At 45.6% G+C, this 16,869-nt stretch overlaps 1 protein-coding gene across 1 annotated transcript in view; it reads right to left on the bottom strand.

Annotated features, from left to right (window-relative positions):
- The window catches only part of CLSTN2 (calsyntenin 2), a 634,687-nt gene extending 628,170 nt beyond the window's left edge, over positions 1–6,517 (bottom strand). The window contains exon 1 of the mRNA XM_039248556.1: positions 6,289–6,517. Within this exon, the coding sequence (XP_039104487.1) occupies positions 6,289–6,400 (112 nt within the window). The 5' untranslated portion in view covers positions 6,401–6,517. The remainder of the gene's footprint in view (positions 1–6,288) is intronic.
- Positions 6,518–16,869: the final 10,352 nt, after the last annotated feature.

The raw sequence follows: 16,869 nt of genomic DNA, 5'->3' as shown, positions 1-16,869 counted from the left end.
TGGTGTGGTTAATGTTCTCCTGACTCATCTGTAGAGCTGAGTGTTTTCAACTTTTGCAAAGTGAATGCTGTTAATTGGTTTGGAAAGACAGCTAACTAAAGGGGAGAGGTCTGAGGGGCAGTTTCTACCAGTGACCAAGAGCAGGAAGGGGCACACACCAGGAGAGATTTGCAAGGGCAAGGCCCTCAGGGTCTCACAGCCATTGTAGGTGGCATCAGCCTGGGGCACTCCCTCTCTCCACACTCAGCATTCACTATGGACCTCGGACAGTGCTGGCCACTGGTCATGCAGAGGTGGTCAGGAGGCTTGTCCCTTGAGGGGCTCATAGTCTGCCTGATGAGGCAGGAAGGCAACAAGCACTTTGATGGGGGAAACGAAAAGTGGTAAAATATAGATGCGCAAGGCCCCCACCTAGAAGCAGACTTGCAACCCATGTAAAGAAACAAAGGTTTCCTTGGGGAACTGTTAGCAGCCTATGGGAGTGTTTCTCAGCTTTGGCTGGGCATCAGAAATACTTGAGAACTTTAAAGGAAATCCCAGGTCCCAGCCTAATCTCTGGGGGTGGGTTCCAGGCATCAGTGTTATTTTACAGCTGTCTCAAGTAGTTCCCAACCCACTCAGCCCTGGGTGCTGAGAATCACAGACACGATGGAGGAGAGGGTAGACTCTGAAACCAGACTTGGTGGATTCAGTTCCCAGTTCTACTGTTTTACTACTTGGGTGAACTGGGTAAGTAGCTTCACCTTCCTGGCCTTGGTTTTCTCACCTTTAAAATATGGATAATAAAAGCACACATCTGATTGAGTGGCTAGAGGGCAGAAGGAGTATTAATACCTATAAAACACTCACAGCTGTGCCTGGAACACAGTAAGCTCTTGTTAGATGTTTGTATTTGATGTCTGGAGGTTTCTGGAGGGTTCCTGAGAGGAGAGAAGGCCAGATAAGAAGTGGGGCGGGGGGGGGGGGGGGAGACCATCAACTTTCATGCAAGCTGGAGAACCTGGAACAATCTTGAGAGCAACTGTCATCAGGGGTGACGCCCCCTGTTCTCAGAAGGCAACTGGGCCCTCATGCATCCTCACTTCAGAGGTGGCTTGGGTTGCAAGAGTGCAGGCCGAAGTTTTCTGCAGACACTTCCTGTCCTAACCTTTGTTCTAAGAATATCTGAGCTGCTAGAAGGGGTTATGGTAGCGATGGAAGATGCAGGCATGGGAAAAGGGCTGGTTTCCTCCAGGACAAGAACTGGTGTCCTACTCTCTCTCCTATCCCTACAGCACCCCCCCCCCCACCACACACACACACACACACACACACACACAGGGCAATGGCTACAAAACATGTTATAGGAATTGGATTTCCAGTGCTGGAGCCCCAGTGGTAGCAAAGATTCTGCTACCTGTGGAAATAGAGAGCTGGGCACATCAGGGCGCCATGCTGCTCAGACAGTGGACATCTTAAGTGATAGCCTGCAAGAGACAGAAACTTGAAGCAATTTCAAGAGTACAAAGCTATTCTCAAAACCTGGGGATCCTACCAGCCCCCAGCATGGATGATGAAGGATGGATTCATGATGGCTGGGATGGAATTTCTTGCAGGCCTGGTGGACTGAAGTTGTTGCCACCCATCCTGACAGTAGTGTGAGGGAGGGGGTGAGGACAGGGTCAAAATTAAAACTTACACTTTCATACACAAGACTTGCTGAAGAAGGCAATAGCAATGGACATAGAGAGATGTGAGAAGGTTCTAGATATTTATGAGTAGAATCAACTGGACATGATGAAGGATGGGGTGTGGTAGAGGAGGAGAGAGAAGCATAGGGAAGGACTTCTTGGGCTCTGACTAGGGTGTGCACAGAGGTACTCTCCCCCAAATGGAGGCCACCGAGTAAGCAGCAGATTCCTGGAGGGAGATAAGAGTTTGGGCATACACGGGGCTGGTGGTACCCCAGAACATCCTAGAGGGGGACAGACATTGAGTGAGCCTCGGAGCGAGACTCAAGATGAACTCGAAGGAAAACTGATCAGGCCAGATATGCCGCTGGAGGACTGATACAAGCAGAGGGCACAGAGCAGGGGACAAGCAAGGTCCTAAGAATGTATAAGGACAAGTGCCTGTTGCAAGGATTGGAAAGCCACTAAGAAGAGGCAGAAGTGGGCTTTGAGTGACATCACCTGGCTCTCTGGTCCTGGCTTATAACCAACCACAAGCTGTAAAGCCCCTTGGTCTGATTTCTGGCTCGGATGCTGCATGCCTTGTGGGGTTCCTTTATCAACCTAAGAAGTGGGTAACTGTGAAAAGAACAATCGACATGTATAATCATTCTATGACATTGGAAGAAAAGGCAGGCTTATGAGTAGTCAGATACCTGCTATTCCATCTGTACCATCTCCTCCCACCCTTGCCACACTCTTCAGCATCCCTCCCCCCACCCCACTCATTCTCCCGTGTCCAGCCTTCAAGTATATCTAATATACTTGAACGTGTTTGTGATATCCTTTATTCACCCTGCATGCTTAAAAAAGGAGTCAGAAGAGAGCCATGCTTAACCCAAATGAAAGAGCAGCGAGGGAGCTCTTCCTGATACAGGAGTTATACAGCACACATTCTAAGTCCTTACTCTAGGCTGGCCCTGCATTAAGTGTCAGGGCTTTTGAGACAAATGAGAAGGGGTCCCTGGTCTCAAAGGCAACCAGAGACTAGTGAAAGCGGTAAGTGTTCTTACAATTCAAGCCAAATGTGTATCAATGTACACTTATATTTATATACAGCATTTACACACACACACACACACACACATACACAAAGAGAGAGACACAGAGAGACAGAACAGAGTTGAGCTGAGAGAAGATATGAACAAAGCTACTGAATTGCCAAGAGGTCAAAAAGGGAATTTCACCAAACTTCAGACACTAGAACCCAGTGTTTAAGTAACAAATAATTATAGTCGTTGTGTATTCAGTGCCATTTTTATGCCATGAACTAAATGATTTCTAAGCCCTCTCCTGACAACTACTTTGCAAGGTAGAGTTTTGTATCCCTATTTTATAGATAAGGAAAATTTACCCTAGATTATCTAGCTAGGAAGCAGTAGGACTAGGCTTGAAACCCAGATTTTCCCTAAGCCCAAATTTCACTTTATATAGGAGAGGAGAAAACATCTAACTACGTCAAAAAACAATACCACTTCAATTGCAAACAGGTAGGGTCACAAACCCATCGCTAATGACTGCTCAACATATACCTGGAGACCAGGCAGCAGCATGGCCCTGGAGATGCGAGGAGAAGCAGGAGAAGATTCCAGCCCTCAAGGCTCCCAGAAGAGAGCTGGGGCCAGACAAGGAGCATAGGCATGCCAGATAGACAGCCACGGTTTTCTGGGAGTCTGGGAGACCAGTCAGGAAAGGTTCCTAGGGGAGACCATGTCTAAGCCTGACTGTGTGATGAGTAACAGAAGGAATTAGGCTGAGGAAAGTGATCTTCTAGTCTGAAGACATAGTCCGGAGAATCCATGAGCATCCCAGTCCAGTAACCATAGCTGATGCAGGATGAATGAAATCTGGTCTTTTCAAGGAATCTAAGAAGTGTTCATCTTTTTTGAACAGCCAAGAAATAGAAAAATAAAGGGAACTGGTTATAATAACTGCCTGGCCACTGGATTATTTCAGAAATCAGGAATATGTTTGTACTGAAAGTTCAGTGATTCGGTGAAAAAACCCCAAAAGTTGTAAGGGATTCACTGCTCGAGTCTCTGCAGCAAGAAGCAAGGAACCCAAAGGCAAAATGAACCGTGCACATAGACATGACATCTTACAGGAGCCCAAAGCTGGGAAGGCGTGCTTCCAGACATTTGTCCAGAGGGCACGTTCAACTCCTCCAGGCAGCTCGACGCCACGCTCCTGATTTTCTTCTACACATGAATGCAGTACTACATTCAGGAATAAAGCTATATTTTGTTCAATCTTCTTGACATGTCTTTCTGACTTTTCTCTTTTTCAATGATGGGAGTAGTAATGATATGAACCTTAGAAAAAGCAACATCAGTAGCAGTAGGAAGCATACCTTTAGTGTCTCATACATTCTTCAGAGAATATGTGAGATTTGGAAACATAAAATACAAGTGCATTGTAATAAGGGAAGTCACTCCTGTAAATAACAACTAAAGTGTCATAATAAATGTCTCTGTTTTGATCAACTATTACACATTTGTCTTAAAAAAAAAAATGCAGCTAACAGCGCTCTTTGCAGCCCCCTAGTGGCTGGAACAGGAAAGAAGGAAGAAGGAGGATTCACATAGCAACCCTTACCCCTCCAGGGCCAATCAACTTTTTACACTGGGAAAGACAAATGGCTTGTTTTCACTACCAAATGAATATGTTCTAAGTGAGGAAGATGAAAAGTAATGGTTAAAATGCACATAATTATACACATACACGTGCATCACTGGGAGCCTGGATTTTTTTCTTTTTCATCTTTCTCTCTTATGCCTGCAAAGCTTTCTATTCTGACCTGAAAACTCCGCAATGCATAAGCACACCACGTCCTCTACACAAACAAGCTTTTCCCTTTTCCTCACTTGCTGTGAGCCCCCTCCCCCCAGTTTGCAGACATCTGCTTATAAATATACCATTTGCTGTGCTACAAAGTGATGAAAAATCTTCAAAAACATGTCATTTGCCTGTTTAACAAAGTGCCTACATGGGGAAAGGAGGGCAAAAGGTTTGGAAGCTCATTGTATTTAATTCTTGTTTTTACCAAACAACAGTCTCTCAGAATGATTCCTCATATCAGCGACTTCTTTACCACACTTTGAGAAATTTTCAGAATGAGTTTTTCCTTGTCTTCCTAAAAAAGAAACTGCCTCTCAAGGGTACAGGAGGAGGGGGATGACTGAGAAAAAAAACACACACAAAAAACAAAAAGCTAAACAAACAAAAAAAAACCCGCACGTGCGCTTATAAAAGAGTTTCAAAACCATGTCACCAAAATTTTAAGGTTACAGAATAAACAGAAACTCTGCTCTTAAATTTATCCCTCACAAGTTGTGGGAGAAGCATCCCTGAGGTCCAGGGGCGGAAAACAGTCTATCTCTCACTCTCCTAGCCCTCCAATAGTAATTAAACCTGGTATACACTCTCTCCCTGAGCCACTGGTAAGCTCTAGTTCAAAGCCAGCTTGCAAATCAGGTTGCCTCTAGTACAGGCTGTTTATTTACAGGTGCAAACCCTTCCCCCTCTGATGATGGTCAGACAAGATTCCAGGAACCACGTTCCCCGCTCTCCTCGTTACCTGGTAGATTTGGCCACAACCCCCAAACCGAGCGCACACCCTCCTCGTCAAGAGCGCTGAGAATCAACAAGTTATCACTAAGCTGGGCGCTCGAGCCCAGATCTCCCACTCCCTCTCCGGAGCGCACCACTATCCAGCTCCCTCTCTACTCGTATCGCGCCCCTCCCATCCCGGTCCTGCCAGCACGTGACCTTCCCTTTCAGATGCGCCCCCTGGTTACCCCCAACCCAGAGCTCTCTCCACGCACCCAGACAGGTGTCAAAGTAAGCACTGCTCGCCAGCCTACTGTTTTCTAACAGCGCCAGGCGTTTACCCGGACCTTGCTTCGGTCTGGGAGGGAACAGGGGGGAGGTCAGGATCTCCCACTGCACCGGGTGGGCACCTCGGCCGGCTCGAGCCCGAGCAGAGTTGAGTCGGGGAGGCTGTGGGGGGCGTCACATCCCGCACTTCTTCCGGACTCCGCCGCGCACCCGGAGGGCGCGCGTTCCCAGGGGAGCCACAACCGCCCTGGGGGAACCTGAGGCGAGCCTGGGTGGGGGGGCTTCCCTGGAGACTACAAGTTTCCACCCACCTCCAAGCTGGAGACACGCTCTGCTCCCTCCTTTGAAGGCACCGCCGCCGATTCCCTCCCTCAGGGCGGGAGCAGACAACTGCCTCTCCTCCCCGCGCCCGCGCCCTGCTCAAGCTGTCCGTGGGCTGGGGCCCGCGACCCCCGCACTACGCCCCCACCTCGCCAGAGACAGCCCCCCAAAGTTGTCCCGACCTCGCAGACCTCCCCTTCTCCTCCGTCCCTGGACCCCGCCCAGGGTTGGGCCGGCGTCTGCAGGTGGAGCCTCTCGGGGAGCAGGGAGCTCACTTCGGGGATCCCGGGCGCACAGAGGCCGGCGGAGCTGCAGCAAGGGAGGGCGTGCAAATCTAGCCTGAGCCCGGGTCCCCGCGCTCGCACCCGTAAGACCGCCCTGCCTCCCTCCTCAGAGAGGAGGAAACTTCCCCAGCACCCACCTTTAGCGGCGAGGAGGCGGCGCCGCCGGCTGCCCCCGCCGCCGCCGCCGCTGCCGCTCCCCACGCCCAGCGCCAGCAGGAGCGGCACCCAGCACAGCCTCCCGGTCAGCATCCTCGCCACCGCCGCCGCCGAGCTGCCGCTGCCGCCTGCTGCCCGCACCGGCTCTCGCCTCCCAGCGCCCGCCGGGCCGCGGCCGCCTCGCTTTGCCTGCTGGGTGCGCTTCGGGCGCCGCCGCGCTCGGCCTCCGCTGCCCGCCGCCGAGCCGCTCGCTCGCTCGCTCGCTCGCTCACCGCCAGCAGCCGCGCTCACTGGCGCGGACCCGGAGCGGCTCCGGCGCTCACCCCGGGACGGCCCGTGACGTCACGGAGGGAGGGAGGAGGCTCCTGCATATTCATGAGACGCGGACACCGGCCCGGCTTGCGAGCTCCCGGCTCCGCGGCCCCGACCCCCAACTTTCCTCCAGTGTCCTCCCGCTCCTGGGCGCTGGTTCTCCAGGCAGGACTCGGCTCCCAGAGGACCGCTGCGGGCGGCTGCGGGGAGCCCTGCCGCCAGCGCCCGCGTTCCGTCTCCCCAAATGACTGTCTCAGGGGATGGCAGGCCCCCTCACCAAGTGGTCACCTGGAGCCTGCGAGTCCTCTACTGGGCGCAGGGGACCCTGCCCTGCCACGCCCTTGGAACGGACACCCGTGCCGAGGGGCTGGCACGCGAGCTGCGGGTGCTGCCCTTGGCCAGGCATCTGGACGCTCGCTGCAGCCTGGTCTGGGGAGGGCGCCAGGCACACGCGAGAGCTGGAGAGCGTGAGTGTTGCTCTGGACCTGCCAGGCGGGGTATATCTCAGTGGACCCGGAGGGCAATGGCCAGACTCCGCACCATCTTGGGGTGGCAGGTGCAGCTGTGGCTCTCAGAGGCTGATGGACCGGATCCGAAAAGCAAACTTGGCGCTCTGGGCCTGCAGAGGCAGCAGTGGGGACATAAACTTCTCTGCAGTATGGTACCTAAGCAAGAAGTTACCACCTTTCTGTGGTCACTCCTGCATATCTGAGACCAGGCCACCTGACATGCCTTGCAACATTTCATGCCGCTGAGTAATTGTCAGTTCTCTGAGAGTAGGGGCCATAAACGTCTTGATGATCCCCCACCATCCCAAGGGCAGGCAAGGTTCATAAAAGTACTCAATTAAATCAACTCATGGCTCAGAATAAATCTTGACCATATTTGAGTACACGCAGTGACAACATCACACACAATTCCAGGTTCATAAGGAATAAAGAAGGGGACTTGGGTGGCTCCTCCATGGGATAAGCAACTGACTTTGGCTCAGGTCATGATCTGGCGGTTTGTGCATTGGAATCCCACATGAGGCTCTCTGCTGTCAGCCCAGAATCAGCTTGGGATCCCTGTCCCTCTCTCTCTCTCTGCCCCTCCCCCACTCACTTTCTCCCTCAAAAATAAACACACATTTAAAAAGGAATAAAGAAATAAGATAGAGAAATAGAGAAACAGAAGTTACTTATTTATTGATTCCACACATTTACTGAGCACCCAGACGGGTTGTATTGCCCCGCCACTGGGCACTGGATTAGGTACTGGAGATCAAATGACCAAAAAGAGTTGTCTGTCCTCTTCTCACAGCTTTGTTTCCCATGTGAGAAGCAAGAGAGGGCAGTAAAAGGCAATTACAATGCTTTGTAAATGTTATGGTCCTGCACATTCTTTATGTTACTAGATATGAGCCTATACAAATCAATTAACAAAATGTATATATTGCAAGTGTCTAAACAGCATCCTATAATTAATAACTGTTGTTTGGGGTGCTCGAGAAAGCCATAAAATGCATTAACAGCTCTCACGCTGCTCAGCCTTTCTGCACCACCCTGGCAGCTCACCCAGAGCTGCTGCAGTGGTGAAGGCCAACTCTTCTGCATTTTCAGGCTCAAAGAGGTGCTTAGGAGTAGTTGGGGGAGGGGGCAGCAGTGAAGGTTGGTGGCTGCAGTAAGGCTCAGACCAGGCATGGCCTTCAACTGTAGGTCTCCTCTAACCTACACAACCAATATCTGTGCCATTATTCTCATTTCACACATAAGGAAAGAGAGGCTAAGGTAAGTTAGGTAACTTCCTTGCCCAAGATCAAAAGGGTAATAAATGCCTAGGCCAAAATCAGAATCTTGCCTTTTTCAGACTTGGTGTCCAAATTTAGAAAGGATGGCACAGAGAAGGGGAAGTGGACCCAGACAAAATCAAGGAAATCAGCATATGCAGGAGGAATATAAATTTGTCTCATTTTCTTCCATTTGTACTCCATCCAATTACATATCTGCCTCTCCTTCACTTCCTCTAGCCATTAGACTTACCTTAGTAACTTACCTGTACTGTTCCTTGATATCATTCTACAGGGTTTCATTCGGACCAGTTGGTCAGTCCCGAAAATTTTACATGAAATTTCAAATGCAGGCTAAATAATGATAAAGAAGAGGAAATGCAGCGGATTGGAAACATCCCCTCCCCATACAGTAGATCACCAAGAAAGAACACAACAGAGAGATACCAGGAAGCAGCCAGTGACCAAGGGACGCAGTACTGCTAGCCTCCATCTCCTCCTCTACAGGTGGGGGTAATAATGATGCCTTTTGCAGGAGATGAAGTGCACTAATGGCCCCATTTGTTCATGTTTCCCTAAACCCATTCCCTTTGGATATAGTCTCTGACCTCAATTTACAGGTTGGCAATATGACTTGCTTTGGCCTATAGGACAGTAACATGCCTGTTTCCATTTTCTTTCTTGGGCCCCTGCCACTGCTATATTGCCATATAAGCCCAGGGTAACCTGCAGGAGGTCGAGAAACACAAGGAGCAGAGCTGAGCTGTTCAGGCACCCAAGGCCAGCCAAGGCTGGTCAGCAACAATTGACCCACCAACCGACCAAAGATGCATGAACAAACCCAGCAAGATCACCCAAACCTGGCCCACATCAGAACTGCCCAGCTGACTCATGAAAAATAATAAATGGTTGTTGTATTAAGCCACTATGTTTGGGGAGGAGTTGATTAAAAAGCATTACACCTACTTCATAAGGTCATTCCAAAAAGTAAATGAGAAAATGTATGTGAAATATGCAGTATGTTGCCTGCCACGTGGTCAATGTCCAATAAATATAAAACTGTCCCCCTCTTAAACCTGTTTCCCAAGTCTCAGAAATGCCGCTCATAACTTTCGGTTGGGAGAAAGGCATCAACTTTGCTGAGGAGATGACAATGAGTAATTTCGGCCTTGGACATGCTCAAACCACAAGAGCTTCATGTCCACATCATCTGTGTGCTTTTTCTGGGCCCTTATAGATGCAGAAAGTGGGTCTAGCATCCCCATAGTTAATGTGTCACTTGGTGCCAGGCTTTACAATTGGGGTTTTACATTCCACATTTCATTTAATCCTTACAACAGCAGGTATTATTTTCCCCAGTTTTATTATAACCAGATTACTGGCTTAGAAAGTTTGAGTAACTTATCCATATTCACATAATTTGCAGAATATAAATTCATGTCTGCCTAATTCCAAATCCCATCTTTCTCCCATACACCATTGTTTTGTAGGAAAAATAAGCAATGAAAAATAGTTTCACATGAGAAAAGGTAGCTTTGGCGATTTGATTTTTTTAAATCTTTATCCACCATCACCTCCGAGTAATAAATAACCAATTATCACCAAAGTAGTAATACAAATCTCCCAATTTGTTGAGGCCGTACCCTTTATTTTTGACTTGCTATTGGCTGATGTTCCTTTAAGACCATGCTCAAAAGATAGTGAGCAGGATGATGTAAGACCTTGGTCACTTTATGCCCTGAGCCCAGGGTCCCACCTGGCCGTGCAGTAATGAATCTCAGACAATTTATTTGGGTCAATAGTTTTTAATAAATAAATAACTCTCCTGTTTCAGAAAATAGAATCTAACAGGAACAGGCCTGACATAAGCAGAGCCAAACCTCTCATTTTTACCAGGGTCATTAATGCCTTGCCCAATTAAGCACCAAAACACAGTCCCTGAATAATTTAAACTGGATAAGTGAAAAAAAATAAATAAATTATAGCAGCTTTTAGAAACTTATTTTTAAGAAGAAAATTAAGCAGAAGCTTTCTACAGGACCCAGACTGTAGAAGTGAAATCAATTCAAAGGATTTAACTTTAAAAGAAAGGTTGAAAATCTGATCCTTGAAGAACTGGAGCCATTCACTGTGCCCCTCCCCCATCTTGGCTGGCAAAGCCAGGTCTTCATGACCCACAAGCAATTGGAGAGGTGACAGAATTTTCGACATCTCTCAGATGTTTTGATGCTAGTGCAGACACTGCTGCTGCCAAAGATTTTTAAAGTTTAGGCATTTCTCTTCAGGAAAAAGCAAGACAATCTTGTTCGTGACCAAATCCAGTTCATGTTCAACACGGTTTAGACATGAGTGTTTTATGCTTGGCAAGGCAGAGTGCCTCAACTAAAAACAAATATGTCATTGATTATAGCAAGGAATTATACCAGTATGTTCTCCTGTACTTCCCTTGGACCTGTTTACCCTGTGGTGGTTTAAGAAACCAAACAAAAAACAAAAAACAGAAGCCATTCTTCTCCCATTGAGGGATAGAATCTATTGCTTCTGTCCTTGAATCTGAGCAGACTTGTGACTGCTTCTTCCTATAGAATTCGGCAGGAGTGAGGCTGTGTGACTTCCCAGTCTAGATCATAAAGGCAAAGCAGCTTCTGCCTTTCTCACGAGGATGCTCACTTTTGGAGCCTGGAGCCTCCAGGTGCAAAGTCCAACTACCCTGAGGCTGCCGTATTATGAGGATCTCAGGCCACATACAGGTGTGCTGATAACCCCAGCTGATTCCAACATTTGAGTCCTCCCAGAACCTTCAGATAATTTCATTTCTTAGCTGCTGACTCACTTCCGGCAGTTTGGATATCCTCAGCTGAAGCCTCAGACATCATGCAACAGGGTGAAGCCTTTTCCACTATGCCCTGCCTAAATTTGTGACCCACAAAATCCGTGAGTGCAATAAAATGGTTGTTTATGCCACTAAGTGTTGGGGTGGGTTTATAATGCAACATGAGTAACTGGAACATATTTTCATTTGTTCCCTGCAACAAAGACTGAGGAAACAAAAGTATGCTGACATAAGTCATGTGTGATTAGTTCCATTTTGTAACTCAAATGTGAGGTATTTTAGAGGTAAAGAAGAGGAACCAATAGAGCTCAGTAGAAAGAGAATGACTTCCAGAATCAAACAAACCTAGATTCCAACCCTGCTCTACCATATTCTAACCATGTATGACTCCAGAAAGCTACATACTCTGTTTAGACCTCAGTTTCCTCATCTACAAACTGAGACTAACATAATAAGGTTGTGGGGTTTTTTGTTGTTTTGTTGTTTTTAAACTTGTTTAATGTTTAGTTATTTTTGAGAGAGAGAGACAAAGTGAGAGCAGGTGAGGGGCAGAGAGAGGGAGACACAGAACCCAAAGCAGGCTTCAGGCTCTGAGCTGTCAGCACAGAGCCCATGGGGCTCAAACCCATGAACCATGAGATCATGACCTGAACCAAAGTCGGACACTTAACCGACAAACCCGCCTAGGCATCCTAATAAGGTAGTTTTTAAGATTAAATGAATTGTAGAGAGCTGAATCTTTTCCCTGCCAGATGGTAGAGATACAATAAATAGAGCCATCAATAGTGACAGTGGGAACTCCTCCAGGGCCACACGGGTTGTTGGTGGCCTTTTCCCTGATCCTTAGTCCAGGGTTTGGTATTTCCTATGCAGGCAAAATGTGGTTCTCCACGCGGTACCACACCAGCTCAAGCCATACCGGCACTCTTGCCAACACTTCAAGGAAAACATCAGTCTACATGCACTGGCAGAGCAGTTCAGTACATGTATCTGTTCTGTCATTTCTGGGCTTTGTTCCAGTAAAGGGGACAAGAAGGAACCTACCATTTACTGAGCACCTACTATGAGCCAGACAATATATATATTACCTCTGTCATCCTACAGTTCTGAAAGGTGGTTTAGTACTCCTATCGTCTGGACATCCAGGGAAACTAAGGCTCAAAGACATTAAGTTATACTGTGTATTAGTCAGGGCTCACCAGAGAAATGGAACCAATGGGAGAGAGAGAGAGACATAACGATATATCTATATCTGATAGACAGATGATAGATAGATAAATAGAAAATAAATATGGAGAGAGAGAGAAGAGATTGATTTATATATAAGGAATTGGCTCATGCAATTGTGGAGGCTGTTAAGTCCCAAGATCTAGTTCTGGACACCCAGGAAAGTCAATGGTATAGTTCTAGACCAAGTCTGAAAGCCTAAGGACCAGAAGGACCAAAGGTGTAGTTTCATTTCAGTCCAAAGGCTGACAGCCATGAGACCCAGGAAGAGCCAATATTTTAGTTCCAGTTCAAAAGTAGTAAAAAACCAATGTCCCAGTTGAAAGGCAATCAGGCAAGAGGAATCCTCTCTTATTCTGAGAGGGTCAGCCTTTGTTTTATTCAGGCTTTAAACTGATTGGACCAGGGCCACCCACATTAGGAAAGGCCATCTGCCTTACTCAGTCTTCTGATTCAAATGTTAATCACATCCAGAAACACCCTCCCAGGAATACCCAGAATATCCAATGGCCCAGTCAAGTTGATACATAAAATTAACCACATACTTCTACAAATAAAGGAGCTGGGATTTGAACTGAGGTCTGTCTGCCTCTGAAGTTGTATTTTTTCCAGCCAAATAAGATAATATGTCCAGCTTCCATTATGACTTTAGGTGCTGGGTTTGGAGAGAGACCAGGTGGGCTGTCCTGAGTCATCCTGACCATAACACGTATGCAAGTTTTACACAGCGGACTCTGCCTTTTAGTAAGGTTTCCCAATTTCCCAGGATAAAGTCCTGTCTCCCTGCTGCCTAAATCACCACTGGCAGGTCTTCTCTGGAATGCTCCTTCCTACTTTCTTTCCTTTCTGTTTCTAAGGGTCTGACTTGAGTCCCACGCCCCAAGCTTTCCCCTGTCCCCACCTGTCTACTACCCAGTGTTCACACAACCAATTTAACTATGGATACTCAGCCCTCCCCCACTGCTCAGGTATCCCCCAAGCTTCCCCATGACCTATAACAGAAGGTCAATGTCCCTTACTTCCATTCAAGGCTCTTAACAGCCTGGCTTTCATTTCTATTGATAACCTGACTTCCATTATGTGTAAACTATGTTTCAAGATGCTGCCTAAACTGTCAAAAAGCTCTATGCTAATCCTGTCTCTACACAATAGCTCACACTATATCCTCTACTGCTGTGGGCTGAATTGAACCCCACCCCTCAAATTCATATGTGGAAATCCTAACTCCCAGCACCTCAGAATCTGACTGTATTTGTAGAGAGGGTCTTTAAAGAGGTAATTAAGGTAAAATGAGGTCAGTAGGATGGGCCTTAATCCAATAGGACCAGTGCCCTTATAAGAAAAGGAAATTTGCACACATATACTTAACAGAGTGAAGATCATGTAAAGACACAGGGAGAAGACAGCCATCTACAAGTAAAGAAGAGAGGCCTCAGAAGAAGCTGATCTTGCCAACATCTTGATCTCAGATTCTAGCTTCCAGAACTGTAAGAAATAGGCTGTTTAAGCCATCCAGTCAATGGCACTTAGTTGTGGCGTCCCAGGAAATGAATACCCATAATGCAGTCTTTCCCTCTTCCTCCCCACCTAGCCCACTCAGTCCTATCCCCAATCGATGGCTCTCCTGATTCTCCAGCACATATTGATCTTAAAGTCCTCTAGAGGCTCTCCATCATATTTGAAGTTAAACAAAAACATTTTAGGCTAACTCACAACACCCTACTTGATCTGCTCCTGCTTGCTTCTCAGATCCCTCTCTCCTTGTCCACTGGCCTTTGGTCTTTTGAACATGACAAGCTCTTCTCTGTCTTAAGGTTGAACATCTGCCTGGGATTGTACTTCCCTCTGACCATCACATGGCATTCGGATCTCATCCTAAATATCACCTCTCAAGATATTTCCTTATGAATTTACTTGCTCATGTTTTCTTGTCTCTCCCTAATATAATACAGATTTTAGGAGAGGAGAGATTCATGTGCCGGGCACATGAGTGCTAGATAGTTAATGAATGAATAAATGATTTACCTCCCCTGAACAGAGTATTATTTTCTGCATCACTCTTTTCTGACTATTTCACCAAACACTATATTGCAAAGCCACTTAAATGTACACTCTTCTTATAAATAAACATAGAACTGATATTTTCATGAGGCTTGAGCATTTTTCTGGAAAATTCAAAATATCCTTAATAGGGGCTGGTGGTAGAGAGTAAGAGAATATCTTGAGGGGTTTGTACAGTTTTCATTTTATATACAAAGAAATGGAAGTGAGGACAGGTTATGCCCCTGGCTTAGGGTCACACAGCCTGGACTAGGTTCTAATTGTCTGCAGTTCTGGTCCAGAGCTCTTTCTCTACACCATGTCCACTTACATAATGAGGGTTAATATGTATACAAATGCCAGTGCTTAGAAAGCCTGGAGCAGGCTGAACTAGAAGTCAGGAAATGCCTTCCACACAAAACATCTCAATGGAGAGGTCCCTGTGAAAGTGACAGGATAACATTTTGTTGCTCTCACAATTCAGAGAAAGAGACTACCCATGCCTCCTCCCCTTTCAGAGCCTCCTAGTCTAAGGGACAGTGGACTTCCTAGACTGTTCCAAAGAAATCGGTCCACCTAAGTATTTTAAAGTTTTATGCCTTTCGATTTCTCAATATTTAAGAAATTTTTTCCGAGTTGACATGGTTATGTGTAGTGAATCATGTGTCCAAAGGGGACAGGATATATTATATCATCTTCACATGATGTTCTACAACACCTGGGAATGTCAAAAACCAGTGTTGAGTGGATGGCACATGATAAATGGTATGCATTTGCCAGTGGAGGAATTGAAGGACATTAAAAACACGAGCCTTGCCAAAATGGCAAATTGTGGCTTCATTCCTGCTTTAGTCCATGAGTGAGTGAATACTGGGAACTGACTTTATTGTAAAAAATATTAAGCTATTTTTTGGATTTAAAGTTTGAGGATGAATACTCTTAAATCAGACTACTAAAATCCAAACTAAATACATTTCCCAAAAATTGGTCTAAAGATTGATTCAATAGTGTATCTACTTAGAAGAGAGGGAGAAGGGGCAAAGGGTTTTCAGAGAGCAGCTACACAAACAATGATGAGGATTCTGAGGATTTATATAACATGATTCATATACACGAATATGAAACTTTGTACTTTACAAACAGAGATCAGGGCTTCTTTTAAATTCTTCATAGAAACTGATCAGATGCCTATATCTCCAAAGTGCTTAAGATGTATCCATAATTAATAAATTCTTTAAATGCCTGAGCTGTTATTCAGGGGTGGATATGAAATGAGGACACTTCCAGACACCCAAGTTAGTTTAGTATAGCAGACCCTCATGGAAGCAAACTCTAAGATAAAAGAAAGAGTAGAGAACAATAAAGAATACGTGAGAGATCTAAACAAGATTCAAAGTAAATAAAAAACAGCTAAGATAATGAGTAATTTGGAGTACCTGGATAGCTCAGGCCATTAAACTGTCAGCTCTTGGTTCAGCTCAAGTCATGATCTTACTGTTTATGAGTTTGAGTCCCGCATTGGGATCTGTGCTGATAGCATGCAGCCTGTTCAGGATTCTCTCCCTTCCCTCTCTCTGCCCCTCCCCCACTCTCTCTTTCAAAATAAATAAACTTTAAAAATGGATAATTTGAGTGGCATATAAATAAAATTGCAAGAAAACTCTGGGCAAATATAACATGGAAACTAGAGTGGAAAGATCAGAATTAAAATATTTCAGGCTCCATGTATTGTTGCAAAGTAGAATATAGGGATTATACTTAGACTGCTCACCAAACCAAATGGTTTTGTTCAAATTTTAAGGGTAAGCAATTAAAGATTAGATGTAGAATAACTTCCAAATTATTAGAGAAAAGGAGTATGGTAGAAAATTTGATCAATTCAAAAATGACAGTAATGGAATAAAAATATGCATAGAAAATACATATTTATTATAACAAAATAAATTGATATAATAAACCCAAATATATCATTACTAAATATTAAAGGTATAAACTTACCTACTAATACTAGGGATCCAAAATTAGATATTTTTTAAATGCTGCCATACATTGTTTACAAGTGAAACACCTAAAATATAAATACACAGAAAAGCTGAAAATTACACTCTGTTTTTACATTCATATGTGATTATAAAAAAACATTACTAAAAACAATGAGGGTCATTGCATTAAGATAAAATGCTAAATTTGCCAGGAAGATATAACAGTTCTAATCTTCTGTGTACCGAATAACATAATCTCAAAATATATAAAGAAAAAATTTACAGAATTTCAGGAAGATTCATGAATTTACAATCATAATAAAAGGTGCTTAATTTTAGTACAAATCAAAACCGCAATGAGATAGCACCTCATACCTGTCAGAATGACTAAAATTAATGA

The sequence above is a fragment of the Hyaena hyaena genome, unplaced genomic scaffold (assembly GCF_003009895.1).
Source record: "Hyaena hyaena isolate Hyena2069 unplaced genomic scaffold, ASM300989v1 scaffold_311, whole genome shotgun sequence".
NCBI lineage: Eukaryota > Metazoa > Chordata > Mammalia > Carnivora > Hyaenidae > Hyaena > Hyaena hyaena.
This window is presented reverse-complemented; position numbering and strand designations above follow the sequence as displayed.